Source organism: Aethalodelphis obliquidens, unplaced genomic scaffold (genome assembly GCF_003676395.1).
Source record: "Aethalodelphis obliquidens isolate GAN/ISIS:26980383/991018 unplaced genomic scaffold, ASM367639v1 scaffold5, whole genome shotgun sequence".
In the NCBI taxonomy this organism is placed as follows: Eukaryota; Metazoa; Chordata; class Mammalia; order Artiodactyla; family Delphinidae; genus Aethalodelphis; species Aethalodelphis obliquidens.
In genome coordinates, this window is record NW_020837949.1 from 79,491,333 (window position 1) to 79,515,560 (window position 24,228).

The 24,228-nt window shown below is 36.4% G+C and overlaps 1 protein-coding gene across 1 annotated transcript in view; it reads left to right on the forward strand.

The window, feature by feature from the left end:
* The window catches only part of LOC113618595 (protein piccolo-like), a 28,147-nt gene extending 7,106 nt beyond the window's left edge, over nucleotides 1-21,041 (forward strand). Inside the window, exons 2-3 of the mRNA XM_027102796.1 lie at nucleotides 1-479; nucleotides 19,554-21,041. The exon at nucleotides 1-479 is cut by the window's left edge and continues 905 nt beyond it. Of these exons, the coding sequence (XP_026958597.1) occupies nucleotides 1-479; nucleotides 19,554-21,041 (1,967 nt within the window). The remainder of the gene's footprint in view (nucleotides 480-19,553) is intronic.
* Nucleotides 21,042-24,228: the final 3,187 nt, after the last annotated feature.

Sequence of the window (24,228 nt, forward strand, 5' to 3'; positions counted from 1 at the left end):
CTCCAGCTCAGCCTCCTGGGCCCGCAAAGACTCCAGCTCAGCCTCCTGGGTCCGCAAAGACTCCAGCTCAGCCTCCTGGGCCTGCAAAGGCTCCAGCTCAGCCTCCTGGGCCTGCAAAGACTGCGGCTCAGCAGGTTGGGCCAGCAAAACCTCAGGTCCAGCAGCCTGGGCCAGGCAAGACTCCAGCTCAACAGCCTGGCCCAATGAAGCCTCCTCCTCAGCAGCCTGGCCCAGCAAAGCCCCCTCCTCAACAATCTACAAAACCAGTAAGCCAAACAGGGAAACCTCTGCAGCCACAAACTTTTCCATCTGCAGCACAGACTCCAGTACAAGGCCTCCCCAAAACCATCTGTCCTCTTTGCAATACCACTGAACTTCTGTTGAATGTTCCAGAAAAGGCCAATTTTAACACATGCACTGAGTGTCAAACCACTGTTTGTAGCCTCTGTGGTTTTAACCCCAATCCTCATTTAACCGAGGTAAGTGCATTTTTTCGTTATGTTCATGCTCTTAAACCATATCATCATCTTACACAATGGTGCTTAGTTTATTGCTGTTAACGATAGCATGGCACTGTTTTTCTCTGATTCTTTTCTTCTTTCCCTCCTTCCTTCCTACTTTCCTCTTTTTCTTCTCTGCCAAATGTAAATTAGAGTTTTTCAACATTTTCTCCAATAATATTTCTCCAAAATATTGCTACAATTTCTGATAAATTTGGCACATAAAGGAAGTATGAATTGATTGATAGATGCTGAGCTTTTGCTCATTGCATTCTATGGGTAAAATCCACACTATTATTACATTATATTAATTTTTACATCAGCTTTTAAATTCATGCTCCTACCTGCCATGATACTCTTGATATGATATTCTTAAATGGGATCCTATTTATGCTGCGAAAAAAAGTGGACAGTGTTTTCAGATTCTAAATACAATTTTGATACGAAATTGAATACATTCTTTCAAACTGCACATCCCCTTTTCCTGCCAGTGATTTTGCTATACACTGTGAGAGCATGCTTCCCTCATTAGTTGAGAGTCATTCATAACAGCGTAAGTCACTTCAAAAAAATGAAGTCATTAGAACAGGTTCAACTTTATGGGTGTCTTCTTAGACGGATCACAGTTTATAACGCCAAGTCTTTGGGTAAGCCTTCCTGGCAGACTGAATCATGAAGGGGCCAGTTGTGACACAAATGAGTTCAAGGTTGTTTATTTACTCTGGTTCAGGATAGAAAAGTTATTCTCAGCAGGTCAGTTACTGTCAACTCAGTGCTTAAAGTCCCTGAATAAAATAGCATTTTAATAGGTAGAGATTTGGGGACGTTCAGGGGAAGGGACAGAAAACATAAAACTGCAGAACTTAGAAATTCTCTGGAGTTAAGAAATAATACAGTGAAGATGGTATAATAATATAAAATAAGTGAGAATAAAAGGGCTTAGGGTTTGAAAGAATACATTTTTAAAAGAAATGCAGTAGCCCCTACCCGATGAGAAGGCACAGAAACCATTGAGTCCATCTAGAGAACAGCTGTTAGTGGGCTGTATAATGCACAAGAAGGAATGAAGGCAGCAGGCAATGAAGGATTCTGTCATTTAAATATCCGCGAGAGAGGAGACTTGTGTACCCTTGTTATAAATGCAATCTATGTTCTGATAAAAACAACACTGATAATTATTGGTAGCTGTTACGTTAGTTTGGATACTTACTGTGATGAAAGTTGAAAATGATGTCCATTTAAAATATTGCAACCTCTGGTTTTCCGCTAAGGTATCTTTTACTCTTTTTACCAAGAGTCATGTTGAGTACTTTAAATTTTTAGATAAGCCATACTTCAGTGGTAAAATTGCAATTAATAAGAACATTTAAGTTATGGAGGAAATCAGATTATAAATAGTTGGTTTATATATTTGTAGCTTTTTTTCATATCTTAAACTTTTTTTCCACATTCTTTTTTTATCTTTTAATGTTTTTATTGAAGTATAGTTGAGGTATAAAATATGTTACAAGTGTACAGTAGTGATTTACAATTTTTAAAGGTTATATTCTATTTATAGTTATTATAAAATATTTGCTGTATTCCCCATGTTGTGCAATATATCCTTGTGGCATATTTTATACATAATAGTTTTGTACCTCTTAATCTCTTACCCACATGCTGCCCCTTTCCCCTTTTTTCTCCCCACTGATAACCACTAGTTTGTTCTCTACATCTGTGTGTCTGCTTCTTTTTTGTTGTAGCCCCTAGTTTCTTGTATTTTTTAGATTCCATGTATAAGTGATATCATACAGTATTTGTCTTTCTCTGTCTGACTTATTTCACTTAGCATAGTGCCCTCCAAGTGCATCCATGTTGTTGCAAATGGCAAAATTTCATTCTGTCTTACAGCTGAGTAATATTCCATATTGTGTGTGTATATATATATGTGTGTGTGTGTGTATATATATATAAAAATTCTGATAAAGTTGTATTTCTGTTCATAGTATACCATCTTGATAGGAATGTGTAGTAATAATGACTTCAAACAGTAGATGATCTTTTTATAAAATGTTTGTCATGTTTTTGTGGCAATTTATAAGGCAGAAACCTGTAGTTGGACCTTCAAGCCACATATATTATTTGAGTACCTACAATGTGGAAGACATTTTACTACACGTTTGGTAGGCTATAAAGATAAGTAAAACATAATGCTGATCTTAACATGATCCAAATGTACTAGCTTAGGTCATACACACACAAGGAAATATGTGGTCAAATGATAAAAGCTGTGAGAGACATGAGCAAACATTATGAACTTCCAAGTAGGAAGTGCCATTTCCAGTGGGTGAGATAAGGAAAGCTTCATGGAGACAATGGCATTTGTGCTAGGTATATAGTGACGGATATTATTTCAACAGATAAAGAACATGAAAGGGGGTAATGATTTAGCCTAAGACCTAGAGCCAGAATAATACAGGGTATGTTTAGGGAATCAGGCATAAATCTAGGTTGCCTGAAGTGGTGGCGAAGAAATGCTCAATGAGATTGGAGAAAAGTTTAAGTCAGATTTAGGTCTTCCACATTTAGTCGGTAGCGGTGAGCATTCTCCTTTATGAAACTTACCTTGTTTAATGTAGTCATGCCTTCAATCCTTCATTCATTTTACAAATGTGTATCAAATGCCAGGTTGCGAAGCACCATCAAGTACTTTGATAGAATCAAGTATGTGTTAGATATGGAGTCTTCCTTCTACCAGAAAACTGGGGAAATAAAAGATGTAAATAAGAAAGGAAAAAATAGATATATATGAAAAGTAACTTTGTATAGGTCTTTACAGTTCACATAGTTCCTTCTTATTTGTTTTATCAAAATTAAATTTCCAAATAATTCTATGGTCATGTATTCTGTTTTCTCTTATGGGAGAAAATTGGTGTTCAAGGGGTTACTATGTTAGGATCATCCTGATAGTAAATAACCAGAACCCAAACTAAATCTTCTGATTCCAAATCCATTTACTCGTGGTAAGAAGAGAGAAAGTGCTATGAGATCAAACGAAGAAGTCATCACTATCTTTGGGGGGTATGACAACTATCTTCATGGAAATAGAAGTATTTGAGCTGGGAATGTGAAGAATGATAAGAATTTGGACACACTTGACAGGAGTTGGGAATGTGGGGGCGGCAGTTAGAGGGTCTCAATGGCTAAAAAAAAAGCATCCCCGTTATTAAGGAGATGAGCTTGGGCAAGTCATTTACACTTTCTGTAACAGTGATACCATATAAACAATGGAAATAACATGTTCTCTGTTAAACACATTGGATTTTTAGGAGGATTAGCTGAACATTTGTATGAGAAGGTATTTTTCAATATATGAAGTTCTTTTGAAGTTGTAATGTGATGTCATAGATAATCTTAATATTTTAAACAGAGTTGACTTTGACAGCTTACTCTCAAATTGTTTTCTACATAGATACAATATCATAAGTTGTTGGGTTCTGAGATAGCAATCAAGAGCCATTTGATCTACAGTATTAATTGTAACATTTCATTTTAATTCTCATTTTTTTCCCTATAAGGAAAAATGTAATCTTATGGGTCAAATTGTCCAAAAATACTCAGATTGAGTAAACAGTTTTACCATGCAGGACAGCGCCAGAGACTAGACATTCTATACTACTTTAATTTACATGAATTTATTATTTTCAAGTTTGAGTTATATGCAAGTTATTCTCTATATTATTACTTTTACAGCCTATTGGGTAAAAATAAAATTAAAATAAAAATAAAATCCTGGTCTCTTGTATCTCTCCTTGAAAAGATCAGGAGAATTTCTCTGATACATTTTTGTCACCAAAGCAGAATTATGACTATATATATTTGCTTTGAACATCCTGGCTCTTAAATGACTGCTAGATCTGAGGAGAAGGACTGGAGAGGTGTCAACACCCAGACACAAGCTTTAGGAAAGGGGACTTTTACTTCCTTAACTAAATTTGCCAGCTCTCTCCCACCTCTGCCCACCTGACACACATATACACACACGTACACATACATATACAAACAAACACACTCATACCTTAGATAACTCAAATATTTGTGTGAAGGGGATGATGTTTAAGTGTCCTCTCTGGTAGTTGTCAAGATGTGTGCTGTTCAGATAAACCTTAAGAATCCACTGGCTCCAAGCCTAGACTTTATAGCTGTATCTCTTCTTGCTAAGAGGCGTTTATAGTTGTATCTCTTCTTGCTAGTCCGTTAATGGAGTTAATCTCAGCAATACAGGTTCACTCTTTGGGTTTGCTTTCTGACACAGAAACTGAACATTTGCTTTACAGTTAGTAACTACAGTGTTTCTTGTTGTTGTTCTTGTTGTTGTTGATTTACTTTATCTCTTTTGATATCTAGGCTGGGACCAGGTAGGTTTAAGGAGAGATTGAAAGACTTATTCCTAATGTGTGATAATTCTCCTGGTTCTTAGGAAATTTTGTAATATATGAAATGACTTGTCATTTTTTAGACTGTTAATAATGAACTAAATGTTAGTGATAAAAGTGGGTTTAGGTGGGTGTTTTTTTTCCTCATATTATTTCGATCATGATGGCCCATATATTAATCTTGGCTGAAGCTAGATGTTTTATTTAACAAAAACATGGCCATCTCTCAGGAGCTAAAAAATAAAAATGAAAAACAAACGCACTTAGACTTCCATATACACTCTCTCAACTTTTTAAAGAACAAACAAAAAATGACTGAAATTTTTTAGGTTGGCAAAATGACTTAACTGGCCACCTCTTTTAGGTGGATCAGCCTGCTACTTCTAGTAGGAGAAACTGAGGGGGAAAAATCTGTTAAGAAAAGTAGAGATATGCCAAATGTTAGGAGGCTGGAATTTGTGGAGAAAGAAAGCCAGTAAGACATTCCTGATGATGGAGTAGCAGAAAGAACTTTTAGAAAAAGGAATATTCTCTTTAGTTGCTTGCTGTTTTAGCACAAAGGTGATTTGTCACCCCAAATTCTAAGCAGAGACAGCAACACGGTTCTTTTTAAAAAGGAGGACTGAGCACATATGCGTTCACCTCCTCTCTAGAGGTCCCAGTTTTAAAAGATTGAAAGTATAGTAGTTCTGTATACCTCAGTTAAAAAATAAATGAATAAGTAAAACCAATAATAAAAAGTACTCATTAAAAAAAAGTGTAGTAGTTTGAAAAAATGGGAAAGACCACCAATAACATAAATTGGCAGGTTGAAGAATTCCTAGAAGATAGAAAGTAGATGGAAAGGTGGTGACAGAAACAGAGCTAAAGAAACCACTGTCAGGTGACTTCCTTATGGAGCCTCAGTGAAGCTCTGAGCTTAGCATCCACAAATACAGACAGCAACAGTGGGTCGTAGGTAGTGATCAAGTAATAAATTACAGAACTACGGGAGGAACAAACAGGACAAGTGGACTCTTTCCTAATCTCTAGTGGAAGACAGCGGGTAGAAGAGGCTTTATTTTCTTCTGCTTAGGCTAAAGCCAAAGAATTCTCCAAATGAAGGGATGAACTGCCTGAGGAAGGGCCCTCATGAGAAAAGTAGGGCTTTCGAAAGAAAATGAGAAGAAGTAATGCTCCTCTCCCACAACAGAGTGATTTAAAGGAGGAAACAAACAAAACACTTAAGGAGTCAAATTTACTAAATCTGTTACCCTCCTAGTAAAGCTGTCCTTAACTTTGGACACTGACCCTCTGCCATCCTACTTCCTCTTATTCAAAGAAGAGGACTAATGGGGAAGCAGAACTGTCAAGAAATACAGAAAAACCTCTGTTGATTACCCATTCTAAATAATGGAGACATTCACTGTAAATGAATGGTTTGAAGAGAGTCCCTTGACATTTTAGCAATAATATCACAGGAAGGACATGGATAAACTAGTGAAAGACAAAACACCTGACCTCACAGGAAGGAGTCCATTCAGGAAATATAAAGAACTTATAAAATTTTATTATTCCTGAGAAATACTTAAGAGAGGGTATTTCATCAATAATTAGTACACTCAAATTTCAGTGGGCTGATTGAGGGTAAAAATGGGCCTGGTTGATGTTCTGGAAAAGCAAGACCCAGAATTTTCCCAGCTTGTAGAGCAAATTATCCAGCTATTTAACTGAGCTCCTACTATGTTTCAGGCACTTTTCTGGACTGTGCTAGTTGTAAAAGTGAACAAAGTAGCCAAAAATTCTTCCCTCGTGCGACATGTATTCTAGTAAGAGTGGCAAATAAATAAAACGTATAGTGTGACAGATGGTAATAAGTGTTATGGAGAAAAATGAAGTAGAAGGTTATAGCACAGACCAAGGGAGGGTTGGTGATGTGGTGGTAGGGTCCTCTCACTCCCTCTAATTGGGGGATTGGAGTCTGGGAGTTGAGGGATGACTCAGGAATCTGGAATTTTTAGTGGTGACTAAAGGTCTAATTTGTATAGTTCTGAGGCTGGGATCTCGAGGGGGGTTAAGAAAGGAAAGAGTGGGAATGTACCCAGGAATGTGCACAATTCTGAGATGCCTCTCTTTACTCCTTCCTGTGGTGATGTGGAGGCTGGGGAATGAGCATTTTACTCCAGCATAAGGAGCTCTTTCTAAACTCTTGTCCATGGAGTTGTAGACATTTTGGGGGTGTGGTCATCTGAAATTCTGGGGCTCCCTTGGGACTCTGGGAGTTCTGAGGCTTTAAGAGAAATATTAAAAATCATGGAAATTATATCTAAGAGCTCTAATAGGAGTTCCAGAAAAAAATGAATGAAGGCTATGGAGTCAGGCTCTAGAAGAAAGAAAATGTAAGTCTTCAGATTTTGATCCACCAATGGATCAAGCAAGATTAGTAAAACATCTGATAGATACATCCTGGTGAAATAATCTGATTTCCAAGGGTAAGGAGAAAAGTTGGAAGACTTCCACAGAGAAAAAAATTAGCATCTACAAAAAGATGAGAAATCAGGCAGGTGTCAACACAGAAGACAGCCAATTTCTTTAAATTTGTAGAGATGGTGATTAGATGAATCCTCTATCCAGGCAAGAGATCAAGAGGGAGTGTGAGGGCAGCTTAAGAATTTTTTTTCACACTTAAGGGTCCATAAAAATCATTGGCACTGTATAAGTGTATGTATATACGTATAAATGTGTATGTAGGTGTATGTATGTATATATCACAATCACTGTAGGAGTTCCTCTATTAAAATGGAAAATGAAAAGAGTGGGATGGAGTAGCTGATTATGCCCCAGAAATGAAGAAAACTAAAAAGACTAAAAAGTCATTTTTTTCTAAAATGTGATTGCATAATAGTAGTGGAATGTGAAATGATATTAGATGGTACACAAATCAAACTGAAAACGTTATACATCCTTTAACTGTGTGTTAAAATATTTAATTAATACATCAAATATAATTTCTTGGATATTGCTTAAGACAACCCTAAAACATGATAATATAAGGTTGTTTTTTGAAAAAATGTTGCTTTTATAGAAGGAGAAAATACATAGCATCTTAAATTTATAAATCAAAACTTATTATTTGATGTTATAATGGCAGCCACTAGAAAAAGTCACAGCAAAAGTTAACACTGGTTGATTCTGAAGATGCAAGCTTGGTGCCTGAGAGAGAGGCTTTTACTTTTAATGTCAAACCTTTTTGTGCTATTTTTTTTTTTTTTTTTTTTTTTTTTTGTGCGATGCGGTACACGGGCCTCTCACTGTTGTGGCCTCTCCCGTTGCGGAGCACAGGCTCCGGATGCGCAGGCTCAGTGGCCATGGCTCATGGGCCCAGCTGCTCCACGGCACGTGGGATCTTCCCGGACAGGGGCACGAACCTGTGTCCCCTGCATCGGCCGGCGGACTGTCAACCACAGTGCCACCAGGGAAGCCCTTTGTGCTATTTTTTTAACCTTGGAAATTCGTTTTTTTTTTTTTGCTTGTTTTTGTTTTTTTAAAAATTTTCCTTTGCTTTATTATTATTATTATTTTTTAAACATCTTTATTGGAGTATAATTGCTTTACAATGGTGTGTTAGTTTCTGCTGTATAACAAAATGAATCAGCCATACATATACATATGTATATCTCTTCCCCATATCTCTTCCCTCTTGCGTCTCCCTCCCACCCTCCCTATCCCACCTGTCGAGGTGGTCACAAAGCACCGAGCCGATCTCCGTGCTATGCAGCTGCTCCCCACTAGCTATCTGTTTTACATTTGGTAGTGTATGTGTGTCCATGCCACTCTCGCACTTCGTCCCATTTTACCGTTCCCCCCCACCCCGTGTCCTCAAGTCCATTCTCTACATCTGCGTCATTATTCCTGTTCTGCCCCTAGGTTCATCAGAACCATTTTTTTTTTTTTTTTTAGATTCCATATATATGTGTTAGCATACGGTATTTGAAAATTCATCTTATAATTAACACTTGAGTAATTAAAAAAATTCTCATTCATCACATGACTGATTAAACAATTTATATGATACGAAGGAATGGGTAAATTAGAGTCTCGATTTTCACATCTTTAGCTTTGGCATTCTACTTGGTGAAATGTCAGGAATTTTTGGTTCTAGATAACAGTAATGATTTGAAATGCCTTATGCCTGTAATGCCAGATTTGGTCCGTTTTTTCATTTGTTCTTTGCTTGTCACAGGCATGTATACTTTAACTGGCACAATTTTAAATGAACCCAGTAAAGAGAAATAAAGTCCCTTGATTCTAAACATAAAGTTTTTAGAAGACAAAGAATATTCTGGGTTTGTTTTGTTTTGTTTGTTTTGTTATTCTCTAATAATCCTTAGGTATCCTTCATAGTATTTAAAACAAAAATACCCTGAGTATAACAAAATTTATTTAAAATAATTTTCTCATGAATTTAGAGGACTAGAAATAATCATTTAAAAATCCTTATTACTTAAATGTGTTCACGAACGCCATGTTTGTTTAGCTTTCATTTTCCATGAGGTCTAGTTTGCAGCATTTTCCTCATTACTTGGATGTTGCACCTAATGTATTCCTCATGCTCTACCCATAAGTTTAATCATTAGAACCAAAGCTTTTTTCCACTTTCAGCTTTTAAATAACTAGATGTTTCAGGTGTCTTTCTGCATGTCCAGCTTTTTGTAATGTCTACTAAGTGTTGCTACATATTATTGCAGCTAGTATGATGATCTGTATAGCTTAGTAAGAACAGATGTTCTGCTGTGAAAGCAGATACCCACAACTAACAGAATCATTATTGGATCAGTAAACTTAATACAGTGATGGGTTAACTTGCTCATTGTTCACATCCCTGGAGAAATCACACATACCTAACACTCTCTGCTGTTCCATATCTTAATTAGCTTAGGTGAAACTGGGCTCTTACTTACAAACATTTCAAAAGTACTACATTGAAGACAAAGATGTAAATAATCTATTAGAAGTTTATATATCTTCCTTAAAGTAATGCCAATATCGAAAGCATCAGGAAGGCATATAAAGACCTGGGTTGTAGTCCTAGCTCTGCCCTTTACACATAAATACTCTCGCTGATATTCCTCTGAATTCAATCAGCAGTAGTTCTAGTTACCTTTGATAAAGAAGCAGTAACTTCACTATAGACAATGTTTCTTGCCTGTCTTCTTACTTTACTCTTACTGTAATTCGGTCAGGTCATTTTAACTTTTCTGAGTATTTATTTTTCTTATTTGTGAGACTTGTCATATACTAGTGTCCATCATCAGATGAATGGATAAAGAAGATGTGGCACATATATACAATGGAATATTACTCAGCCATAAAAAGAGACGAAATTGAGCTATTTGTAATGAGGTGGATAGATCTAGAGTCTGTCATACAGAGTGAAGTAAGTCAGAAAGAGAGAGACAAATACCGTATGCTAACACATATATATGGAATTTAAAAAAAAAATGTCATGAAAAACCTAGGGGTGAAACAGGAATAAAGACACAGACTTACTAGAGAATGGACTTGAGGCTATGGGGAGGGGGAAGGGTAAACGGTGACAAAGCGATAAAGAGGCATGGACATATATACACTACCAAACGTAAGGTAGATAGCTAGTGGGAAGCAGCCGCATAGCACAGGGAGATCAGCTCGGTGCTTTGTGACCGCCTGGAGGGGTGGGATAGGGAGGGTGGGAAGGAGGGAGACGCAAGCGGGAAGAGATATGGGAATATATGTATATATATAACTGATTCATTTTGTTGTGAAGCTGAAACTAACATACCATTGTAAAGCAATTATACTCCAATAAAGATGTTAAAAAAAAAAAAATCTAAACCATTAAAAAAAAAATTACATTTGGCAGTATAAGTGGAAGTGCTTTGAAATTGGCAGGAATAAATATTTGTATTTATTATTAATCTGTATAAAAATTCTAATAAGTAGGGATGTTGCCATCATTGTTAACTCCGTTTGTCACTGGGAAACCGAGGGTAAGAATTTGCAAGGTCACAGAATTACTTAGCAATGAATCTCATACAAGAAGCTAGATCTAAATTTAGCAACATTTTTAAATAGAAGAGCACATTGATTTTAAACCAGTCATTTCTAGATTACAGACAGTGTGTGTGTGTGTGTGTGTGAGAGAGAGAGAGAGAGAGAGAGAATTTTACATATTCTTAAAGTTATAAGAAATCAACCTTCTTGAGACTCACAGACATAGAGAACATGTTTATGATTACCGAAAGGGAAAGGTGGGGAGAGGGATAAATTGAGAATTTGGGGTTAACAGGTGCACACTACTATATATAAAATAGATAAACAACAAGGATCTACTGTATAGCACAGGGTACTGTATTTAATATCTTGTAATAACCTATAATGGAAAAGAATCTGCAAAAGAATATATATATGTGTGTATACATATATATCTAATATGTATCTATATCAGTATATCTCAGTCAGTTTGCTGAACACCTGAAACTAACAACATTGTAAATCAACTATACTTCAATTAAAAAAAAAGAAATTAACCTTCTTGGCAGGAGTTTATTTTTGAAATTTAGTGTAAAAAATTGAGGTGTAAGAGCACTGACTTTATACCTTTCTACTCACTCTTGCTCAAACCAAAGCCTTATTTATATTGCTGAGCTCTTTTTTGTTCTTTAGAAAGCCATGAGCTCCTACTATGAGCCAGCCACTCTGTTAGATTTTGAAAATAGACATAATGAAGTTGATAACTTTGCTCACTGTTAAGAATAGAACTCAGAGTTTAGAGGGAGAGTCAATAATTTAGCAAATGCAGATGGAGTCTTGTTTGTAAAATAGAAAATAATAAACACCATATGGATGAGATACATTCTTTTTATTTTTTATTTTTTTTTGCGGTATGCGGGCCTCTCACTGTTGTGGCCTCTCCCCTTGCGGAGCACAGGCTCCGGACGCACAGGCTCCAGACGCACAGGCTCAGTGGCCATGGCTCACGGGCCTAGCCGCTCCGTGGCCTGTGGGATCTTCCCGGACTGGGGCACGAACCCGTGTCCCCTGCATCGGCAGGCGGACTCTCAACCACTGCGCCACCAGGGAAGCCCTGGATGAGATACATTCTTACCTGAATATAAAACAATAAACTACCTTTCTATTATTTTCTTCTATCTAATCAGAAATAAAGATTTTTAAATCAGTTGGTAAAACAAATATGACATTTCTATCATTTATTCAGGAAAATCAAACTTCAGTAGAATTCATCAGACCTTCGGATCAGATTTCTACTTAGGTAAAAGAATTCAAAGAAGTCAATGGCAGGCTTCATCATGTGAACATGTAACTATAATTGTATTTGTTGGGAAAAATTTTAATATGTAGATCTGTGTGTTTTTTAACTTGAAAGAGGAAGGATTTAAAAAAATGGTCAGAAGGAAATCAATGGTAATGAAAAATGTGGCTAGGATTTGTGAAAAAAAGGTGAAAATAATGTAAAGCTGATTAATTTTAAAGTCAGATTTTCCTTAAATACATTCTTGGAAATGCACATACATAAAACTATTTAAGATTTGAATAAATTATAGGGGGCTCCCATTCACAGAAAGCTGAAAGAGGCTAAAATCCCTTATGAAACTGTATTTTTACACAAGGTCCATGCAGTGGGAGCAGAGTCTTAACCAGTGGACCGCCAGGGAAGTCCCTCATATATGTATTTTTAAAAGCACTTCTTTCCTTTCCAAGTTAACATACAAATGATTATCTTAATTCCAGTTACTATCTGATCAAATTAAAGATATTTAAATTTCAGCATATATAATGAGTTCACAAAGTTTATGAGCCCTTTGAGTCTTTTCACTAATGTAATTTTTTTCACTTTTAAGTGAAATAATAGGACAATCAATAAGTTGTTTAAATAATTGCACAAACATTGCCTAATTGAAACTATTGGATCGCAGGCTACAAAATTGTGTGATAGCTCAAGGTGTGTTAATCACTTGAGATATAAAAGTTTGAATTCACCATGTGAGAGGCAGTCAGAAGTGTTAATATATGTGTAAGTTCAGTTTACTGATTTGGGGTCTTCTGTGTTGCTGTAGTAAAATACAAATAATATTTTCAAGTCTTTGTACTGTAATTATTTTGTAAATTGATTAAAGTGGCAGTTTTTTTTGGTTGGGCTGCACTGACACTCAGATATGCTTTTATCATTTGACCCTATTTTGTGAAGATTTAACAAATGTTATTTCTAGCCTTTGGTGAACATTACTATGCTTTATGAAGAAAAAAGTGCAGATTTAGGTTACATTTCACAAAGTTTGTTAATGGTTTCTGAATTATGCAGCAGAAATTGTAATCCACACAGTTTCAGAAGGTATCTATTCAAATTCTGGATGGATTGTCATAAATAAAACAGTTTCATCAAGTCGCTGAGCATGTCATCACAGTTCTGAGGAATGCTAGTGTCTAGTTTTTATCCAAAATAAATTGTGCGTTAATATGCATAAAGATGTCAACTGCAGTGAGCCATCTGCAGCCAAACTGCTGTCAGCTAGTAGCTGCCTTTGTGGAGGAGGTCATGTGGTTTGGGCATTCCTTGAATAGCAGAACGCATAATCTGTTACCAAACTTTACCTTGGGTTTCTCTTGATAATATTATATGTTATTATCTGATACATATTATTTAATTCTCTATGGCATTCAAAATAATATGAATAAAAATAATACATAGATAACTTAGAGATCATTTGATGAGAAGTAGGAAACAAGTTTAGAATAATTCATCAATAAATAATATCTAAAATTTACTTGGTATCTAATACAGAGGTAAGAGTAATCATAAGAAGTGGTTGCTTTTTTTAAGAGTCCATGTGAGGATAGGAAAAGAGAGGAAATAATTGGAAAAAATATATAAAGCAGTATCTATTTGAGTCTAAATGCTGTGCTTCAAACGATAGTAGGAATAGTTGAGAAGGGGCAGATCTTAATGGAGAATGGAATAGTTAAGTGGTAAAGGAGAGGGGTCATCGTGTAAAGCCTAGGAAGCACTTGGTAAATGGAAGAGGAGTACAAATTGGATTTCGAATCGTGACTCAGGTAAGAGAGAATGAGAACACTGCCTTGATGGAGTAAATGGTACATTTAGATACCGTGGTTTGGAGAAAAGTTTAGTTGTGATGCGTCAAGAAGTAAGAACCCAACAGATTTTAGTACAAGGGCAGGGTGATTGTGTGATTGAAGAAAATGTATTCAGTAGCTAACGTGAATGGTATGAACACCAGCAAATATAAATTCCTAATATTGTGTTTGTTCTTTAGATGGTCCATTATGCCTCCTACTATGCTGTGTTGTGGAGCAGAGATTCCATTATAAATCTTATGTAGATTTGGCGTTTAAAATGTCCAATTTGGAGCACATTGAAGGGTGGATGTTAGTCATAATGCCTTCTGGACACTTTTGTTTTGAGAAGCTTCCATTATCTTTTGAAGCGAATAGATTAAGAACAGTTCCAAGCAGGAATATACTTTAATTCTGGAACCCCAGTGTTTGCCAACTCATCTTATTTGTTAGATGTATTGAGTTAATTATCTTGAATTATCATTAAAGACATACTCTTAAAAATCAGAATCTAATTTTTCAGTTACTTTTTTGATAGTGGCACCAATAATTGAAACTCTGTGTGGAATTTACAATTAAACTTTCAAGTGGTACCCTTTGAAACATTTAGTAAGACATTTATGATTATCCAGCAAAAGCCTTAGCCGGTGAAGTTGTATTACTATATTTCACATGACTCGGCTCTGATACATAACATAAAAGGGAGCCGGGGGAGTTGGATTAAACAGGGAGCTGTGTTAGTAATTATAAGCAGGTCCACATTAGAATACACAATGACCTCAGAATGAGCAGAAATCCTGGCTGACTACTCTCTTACCCCCATTTGTATAGCATATTGTCAGAAGACTGAATGAACAATTTTATGCCTTTTTTTTGCTTCTTTCTATAGAGCTAATTGGATTAGAGTAGCTCATTAAACACTTGTGTCTCCAGATCATGAATTCCATTTATTCATTGGCTGTAAGTAAGACTATAGGTGGGGGAAGGAAAAGATGACTATTTTTCCTTATTTGTTATATAAAATCTAGAATTTATGAATAGTTAAGGCATGACATATTTATCTAACACAGATTCTTTCATTTTACTGCTTGTATGTTGAAGGTAAGCTCCAGTGTTAACATTGCACAGAGACTTAAAATTTTACTGATAAGACCAAAAGCGTCCGAAGAAGTGGGGAGGGGGGAGTCGAGGGGGGAATTGCAGGAAGAAAGGAAAAAAGCGCTCATCGAGGGCCAGATCAGGAACCGTGGCTTTGGAAATACTGATACAGTTGTAGGCTCCCCTGGTATTGTTTCTTGAATTTCTCCCATTGCTTATCAAATGGATGTGGATGATTAGAGGAACGGGTGCTACTCGTGTCAGGGCACCTGGGAAGTTGTTTATGAAATATTGGTGAAAGGCTTCTTCTGAATTAGGCTTGGCCTTGGCTATTGTCTGACTTCTTTGGCATAGGTAATAAGGGATAAGGACTAAAGTCTTCTAAGATCCACATTCATAGCTGTAGTGAAATGAAGACCCAATCATGCAGAACTAGGAGAACCAGCTGTGTTATAGATGTGGATACCAAATGGAACGGGCAGCAGGTGTCTGTGGCAATGATGGTAGTAAATTCAGGTTCATCTCTGTTCATAGTTGGAGATAAACATTTAATTTTAGAAGTTAAACAAGACAGTAATTGTCTCCAAGCAGTGAAAATATGTATGGTTAGCAGGTGGGGTAAGTATGGGGTGTTACTTCAGTTCGAATCAAAATGGGGATGTATGATCCATGAGCAAAAGTATAGTATAGGGAGAATGGCTTGCAACCAGAAAATGAAGGTAGAAGCCTGTCATTTAGGCAAGGTAAACAGTGGCGATTAACAGAGTACACACAGAAATGTTGTAGCTTGAAGAGCATAAACATTTTAAATTGAAACCAGCTCAAAAAATATTCGTGAACATCTATAATTATTAAAGGGTCAGACCGTACCAGGAAGTCTTTATCATTTGTTGCTTACAGTCTTTTGGGAAATACAGCCCTGGAGGTAGCAGAATTATGTCAGACTATACCAGGAAGTCTTTATCATTTGTTGCTTACAGTCTTTTGGGAAATACAGCCCTGGAGGTAGCAGAATTATGTAAGTGCTAACATGAGAACAGGAGCAAAATTATATATTTTGAATTTCTTGCAAAAATTAACTTTATTTCACAGTTATTGGAGAGGCGTTGAGGTTTGAAGAGAAGTAGAGTCAACCCCTTCTGTGGTGGTTTGTTTTAAACAGGTGTTATTTGGTGGAGGTATGAAGTATTTGAGAGATGACAAGGGCCAAATGAGGGACAGTGGCTTTGGAAATGTGAACGAATGAATGGGGAATTACCTTTCACAAGCAATGCAGACACACTTTAGAAATAACTGAAAATGCGGTAAAGATATAATGGGATTTTTAACTCGGATGAGTGAGAGGGCAAAGGTGCTATTACTACTCCGTAACTCTCCCTCAGTGCATTGTGAAAAAGTAGATGGTGGTTCATGATATTAATGTTAGGGCGGGCTGTGGAGTTTTTCATTTTATTAATGTATAGGAAAGATTTTTTGTTTTCAGCTCAATCAGGGACTTGGAAATGCTGCTGTGTTCAGTAGTAGATTAAGTTCTGAGATAAAACTCATTTCTGTTTTCAACAGATTTGGCCAGAATTAAATAAAAAAGAGGCTCTTTCTGAAAAATCCTAAGAGGATAAAATGCTTTTCATATTGTGAAAGCTACAGACAATGATTTTAACCTGTATTTTCACAGTGAGGAGGAACATTGAGGGATCAGATGTCTTTTATATGTTGCTTATCAAAGTGAAGAAAATGGGGTCACGAGAAGGACAAAAGATGTTCGAAAAAAGGGTGTATTAAGAGAAAAGTAGAATTGTATCCCTATGAAGAAGCAGTGACCTGTGTTATCCACCCCTCTTTTCCTAACTCTCCCTTGTCTGCTTATTGGGAGACATAGTCACATACATTTATTAACTACAAGGAAACATTTGATTTTGGATTGAGGACAGTATAGTATGTGTGACCCACTATTGAAGTAAATCATACATTAGATATGCTGTGGTAGTGTTCTAATTTTGCAGTGGTCCAAAGATGGAGTAAAAGCCTACTGGCCAGCTATGCATGACGCTCCAATGTTCCCATGGCAAAGAGACTTAAAATTTTGCTGATAAGACCAAATGCATCCAAAGAAATTGGGGGGGGGGGGGGGGGGCTTGTTTGAGGGAGAACTTGCAGGAAGAAAGGATAAATGGATTCATCACAGTATCACCATCAGATACTTATTATATATCTGTGATTATCTTGAAATTATATTATGCTTTAACCTGTTTCTTATCTGATTCTTCTATAATATAGTCTCCATGAGGACAGAGATTTTTGTCTCTTTTGTTCAGTGGTATGTGCTAAGTAGAAGTTGCTCAATAAATATTTGAATAAAGAAAGAAACAGATGAATACATTTTGCGTCTTCTTTGGCTCTGCCATTTGTTAGAAAGAATAAGAGCAATTAATACAATGACAGACACTAGCCCTAGAAGTTTGTAGTTTAAAGTGGTTAATCTGGGTATAGCTCTCATATAATAATTTATAGAAAAAAATCATTGATAAAATATAAGTAAAGAATTATGCTTTTAATTATATTTTCTTTCATCTTGTCTGGCTGCTTGATTATCAGGTCACATGGTATCATTTAAGACTGTGGAAGAAAACAAATGAGAAAAAATAAATAGTAGAGTAGCAGAATTGACATTGGCAGTAGGGGAGGGAGATGGCTGAATGTGTAGGGGCACGTTTATGGAGAAATTTCCTTCCATCAAGAAGGGGACAAAGTGGAGTGAATTTCCTTACATTCAAGCTCACCTTTAGTCATGTTACTTACATAGGTAACAGTTGCTTGATTATGTTTTGGGATTCAAATATCTTTATGTTTAAAGAGTTATTTATTAGTGAAATGCCTCAAACATACAGAAAGGTAAAGACAATATAGCAAATACATAAGTACTCAATACTCATGTTGAAAACAAATGTAATGAACACCCAAGTACCTTCCACCCATATGTAACAAATGTTTTCATTTTGCTTTTTGATTCACATTTTTAAACTGAAATATAACTTGTCAGTTAGAGTTTAAAATGTTCCTTCAACCTTCTAAAAACAAAAGTTTGCTTTCCATGAGATTGCAAAATAAGCCCTGTTATACTGGTACCTGAGTTTAAATAATTTCAGTGTCTTTTTTTTTTTTTAAGCCATTTTAATGATTAAGAAAAAGGTACAGTAGAGGTTTTTTTCATTAAAGTTTAACAGCATAAAATGTCAAGTGAAAAAAGTTTTTAAAAGTTTAGAAATGACTAGTTTGGTTTCTTTTCAAAAGGAAATTGTTTCAAATAGAGAGTATGTTGTTTGCCAGCATAATACTTTACAATTTTGTACTATAGAAAACTTTTCTCGTACTTATGCTCCATATATTTAGTTTTTCACTGTGTAGATTTCTGAAGAAAGAACTTCAGTGCTAAACTGGTAACATTGGTTACTTTGGGAGTTAAAGATTAGATCATGAATTTGCCCTTCAAAATTACTTTCGTAATATTTAAAGTTTTGTATAATGAGCATACATTATTTTGGAATAAGAAAAGGTAAATTTTAAACATAGGTACTTTAAAAATATCTTCTAAAATATGGTAGTACCAAATTCAACATCTCCTTTTAACAATTAAGGTGGTATGAAAAGAACAGATGCATTTACGCCTATACGTGATGCATATACGATGTGTATCTCACATATATATCTCACCAGTCATATAAGTATATTGCATACTTATATTGCTCTTTCCAATAATGAAAAGGAAATGGAAGCAATGTTTTCTCTGTTAGATGATGCTATCTATGATAATTTGAGGGTGTGTCATTATTTTTCATTTATTTTCAGAGAATGTTCTCTTTCTAACCTACAGTGGCTAATACAAGTTTTTTGTTTTCTCACATTTGATTATATCACCTTGGAGGGGGAAGTGATGCTCTTGCTAATTTAAGAAGGTAGCAATGTGTTAATAATTTGACAAGCATACTCTGGGTTATATAACTAAAAATTGTTTATGAGCCATCAATAGAGAAAATATCTAACATAACTGATTCTAGAATCTAATATGTTATAATTAATTTTCTTTTATCATACATGGTTTTCTATTTCTAGGAGTAATCAAACTGAGTATTTTGTTTTACAAAGGCAAAGAATAACAAAACTAACATTAGAAGAAAAATACAATTCTGTGCTGGTTTTTATTTTGTTTTCAGAGCTTAAGGCTCAGAGGTTCATTAGTTATATTGTAATGTACCTAACATTTTAATATTTTAATAGAAATTAAGTAAAATTATTTGATGTATATTTTATGTTTTGCATAATAAGAGACATAGTTTCAAAAGGTACCATGCAGTTTAAAAAATGTTTTTGTTTCTACATTGTTATTATCTCACTGACTATTGTTTTATATTATTTATATTATTTCTAGATAAAAGAGTGGCTCTGTTTAAACTGTCAGATGCAGAGAGCTCTAGGAGGTGACCTGGCTCCAGTTCCATCATCACCCCAGCCCAAACCGAAGACCGCCCCTGTTCCTACATCAGCAGTGAGCAAGCCAACCGCACAGTCACAGCAGATTTCTCCAAAGAAAGATACTACACCCAAACAGGATGTCTCAAAGGCACCTGAGTCTAAAAAGCCCCCATCACTAGTGAAACAGCCAACCCTTCATGGCTCCCTCCCAGTCACAGCCCAGCAGCCTCCCGTGGCAGAGTCCTCCTCCAAGCCGGCCCCTCCCAAAGAGCCTTCCATCCCATCTGAACAGGCCAAGGTCTCCGTGGCTGATGATAAACCAAAGCAGCCCAAGACAGAAAAGCCAGCCACAGACGTTGTGTCTTCATTGTCAACAGCAGCAAAACCGGATGTTCCGAGCTCCAAAGTACCATCACAGGATCAAGAGAAAGCAATTCCTGCTCTAAAACCAGACTCTGCCAAACCCTCACAGAGTTTTCCACCCACAGGAGAAAAAGTCACCCCATTCGATTCTAAAGTCATCCCTCGACCTGCATCAGATTCAAAACTTATTTCACATCCTGGGCCTAGTTCAGAGAGCAAAGGTCAAAAACAAGTTGATTCAATTCAGAAGAAGGACGAACCCAAGAAAGCACAAACCAGAATGAGTCCTAAGCCAGATGCCAAGCCTATGCCAAAAGGGGCACCAACACCCCAAGGTCCACGACCTTCCACTGGCCAAACTGCCCCCCCATCTCCACAGCCCCCGAAACCTCAGGAGCAGTCGAGACGTTTTAGTCTGAATCTGGGAAGTATTTCTGACATCCCTAAATCACAGCCCACAACTCCTCAAGAAACAGTGACTGGGAAACTCTTTGGGTTTGGAGCATCCATTTTCAGCCAGGCATCGAATCTCATCTCCACAGCAGGCCAGCCTGGGTCTCACTCACAGGGTGGGCCAGCGGCCCCGACAAAACAAGTCCCTCCTTCACAGCCACCTGCTTCTCAGGGGCCACCCAAGTCCACAGCACCACCTGCACCTGCAAAGGCTATCCCTGTGAAAAAGGAAACCAAAGCTCTAGTAGCTGAAAAATTAGAGCCCAAAGCTGAACAAGTTTCAACAGTAAAAACAGAAACGGAAAAGAAACCTCTGCCCACTAAGGACAGCAAACTTTCAACAGCCGAGCCTCAAAAGGCTGTTCCTCCCCCCAAACTGGAGGAAGTCCCCAAACCAGAATCAACCTGTCCTCTCTGCAAAACTAAACTCAACATAGGTTCTCAGGATCCTCCTAACTTCAATACTTGCACTGAATGCAAGAAAGAAGTGTGTAACCTCTGTGGATTTAACCCTACACCACACTTGACTGAGGTAAGCAGTATTTGTATCACATATGAATGTGAGTATATCGTGTTTATTCTGGAATATTTTGGTGGCCAAGTTTCTGAGCAAAAAATACATTTTTAATAAAGAAAAATTGATACTGGTATCTTTGAAGAAGTTTCAGTTACTTATTATAGGCTTACTTTCTTATTAAAAGTTAACATAATTTAGATTTTTCTGGCTTAAAGTACCAGAAGTAAGATGATGAAATAAGCTGACAACTTAAAATAACAATTATCCCATCCTTTATATGAATTAACAACCTATAGCTTCAGAGCACTATTTGATTTTCACCTAAAAACACCAAATAAGAGTTGTAATTTACTATTCCCCGTATCTCTAATCCTTCCAGTCTCTTTCATACTTTAAAAAGAGAAGCTTGATTGATTGCAAATCTATAAACAATGTGAGATCTGTTATCTTACAAAAGTTAAGAGCTTTGAGTAAGTTAATAATATTGTCTGCTAGAAAATATTGGTTCAAATATATAATGTCTAGACTTTTTATAATTCTGTTTGAACTGTTATCTGACATAAATATAATAGAGCACTTTATTAGGAACTGTGAAAAGAAAAAGAAGTTATATGGATTTCAGTGACTAAAGTGAAGGATTATTTTTTAATGGGGTGACCGAAACACTTTTTATACAGTGTAAATGACTGAAAAGCAGATGACAATTTTCTACCTAATACAGTTATAGAAGAATGAATCTGTAAGCATTAGTCGTGTGTTAGGGCTATTAGAATATTTGGATATTGAGAGACTGAGAAGTTGAATGATGCTGCTGTCTTAGATAAGTAACAGTGATGTTTTAGTGAACATTTTGGGATTGAATTTAGATCATTGTTCATTGTTTTTATACAAATCAAAAATACTTAAGGGTTATTTTATTCTCCTCTCCTTGATTTTGTAATTCATTGGGTTGGAAAAAAAACGGAACAGATTTTTAGCAATTATACAAAAGAAACTTTGAGATTCTTGGTGGTGTTTTTGAGTTAAATTTTTAAAATAATAATAAGTTATAAAATATTTTTATTTTTTACTTTTGAAAGATATTCGGTTGCTTTGACATGTTTAACACCGTATGAAAGTGTTGTCCCTATGGACTTAAGCTGATTCTTATCCTCTCTAACTGTGATGAATAATGTTAACCACAACCCATTTGAAAAGTAGATAAAATTTGGTTTCTCTCAGCACTTCATGAGTGGTAACAACTGTAATTATTACTTACAGTATTCAGGATTCATTGTAAAAGCAAAACAACCTTAAGTGTCTTCCATATTTTTAGAAGAGTTGTTTTCTGTTGTGTAATTATGAAGAGGGAAATTTCGGTTTTCCTAGGACAGTTGTATTAATTTCATAGATTCTAAAAATTGTACCCTTTAATGAGGGGCCTATGGTATCAACACCATGCAGTTAGTTTAAATAGTTAGAAAACATACCGCACCGCTAAAAACAAAACCGTAATGTCTGCATTTAAAGTGCATTTTGTGCACACTGAAAAAAGGGCTATAACTTGTGTGTGTGTGTACATATGTATATGTACACATTTGGGCCATAAGGATTATTAGAATTCTGTCAGTGTTTCAAGGTGTGAAATGAGAGTCCTTGGGCAGAGGGACAGTAAACCTTCAAGAAAATCTTTGATTTTCTGTGTGTTGGTAAATTATATTTCAGAAGTGGTAATTTGGAAAGGAGATTCCTTGAATCAAGCAGAGAATTATCTAGGATGTGTGTGGAATTTAAATAGTTTGAAAATATAAGTGGTTTTAAGTTTTCAAATGGTTTAGGGGAAGTCTATTTTAAGTATGATCAGTGGGATTTAGATGATCTGTCATTGTTCAGATTGTTTTTTTCTGTGGTCATTTCTTTGAATCTGGAAGATCGTATTTCAGAGGAGAAAAAAATTTGATGTAACAGAAGCAGTCGACTCATGTTCTTGGTTCCACTTGACTATGTTAATCACAGTGAAGTTTTTAGCTGGTCTAAGGCCTTAATGCCCTCTGGTCTCTAGGTAAATAAAGTCCATTAGCTGACCTGGCATCAGGGGAGTGAATGAAGGTCAGTGGCGTTAATCCCTGTCGCCGTAGTTCCTACTATTTTACCTAGAAGACTTTAGAGGACTGGCAGAAGGGATTCGTTGAAGCAAAAGCCACTCTGTGTTTGCGTGTGTGTGTGCGCGCGTACATGTCCATGTATATCCAGGTAATTGTGAATTCGGTGTATATGCTTAACTTGTGGTGCTCTCCCAGCGTTTATACTACTTACTGATCTCTCCTCATTTTGAGTGGTTGGAAAGTATTTCCTCCTTGATCCTTGTTTTATTTCCATGATTTCTTTGTTCTGCTTATGTTATTTTTCTTGTGATCCAAGATTTTCTGCTGCGCTGGCACTGTAATTTCATTCCAGTTGAAAAGAGCACATTCTGAAAATACTCAGACTTTCGCCTGTAATGCAGAGTAATGGTGTTCCTCAAGAAAGGATTCAACTATGTATTTCCATTTATTTTTCTAATAAAGCACATGTAACTCTATTACAAGCCTCTGCTTCTACTACTCTCATCACTGTGAGGTAGGATGTCTTTTCCTGCTGGTGTCTCTCTTCCCTCCCCTTTTTCTGTCCTGTTCTGGGGGTGAGAAGAGCTGGTCCTAGTTTGTCATGGGTTGGGAGCTATAGACACTATCCTCCTTCCCCCGCCCATTCATTAAACACACCTGTCTCTAAGGTTGTTTCCTGTATCTCCTACTCAGCATCTCCCACAGCACCTGAAGAGTGCCAAGACTGCCTGCAGGGCCCTGGGGTGTCGCCAGGCTTCCGCCTAAGCCTTACGGTTTAACTGTTTTATGCCCAGTTTGTATAAATGGTACTCTAATCCATTAACCTCTGATAGCAAGGAACATTTTTTTTTTAGGCTTTAATTTCTGCCAAATCAGGAAATATTTTGTCTTTGAAGGAGTTTTAAACGTAATTGCAAGGCTTTCTAGTCTTACAGAATTTGGAGGCGTGCTGAGAAGAACAGCCTAAATTGGCAGTCAGTTTACCTAGTGAATTTTAATCATTCTGACTCAATTCAAGTACAGAAAGGAGTCAAAATGACTCATCTTGGGTATTTGTTTTATTGTTTGTACTACCCTTTTGGAAAGTAAATTTTTGCTATGAAAGTACGATTTAAAATTATGTTTCCTCATGCTTCAGGAAGCCCTAGAGTCATAGTTCTGCTTCCTTAGTAAGATAATTATTCATGGCCTAAATGATGTTGGAATAGCTAGCA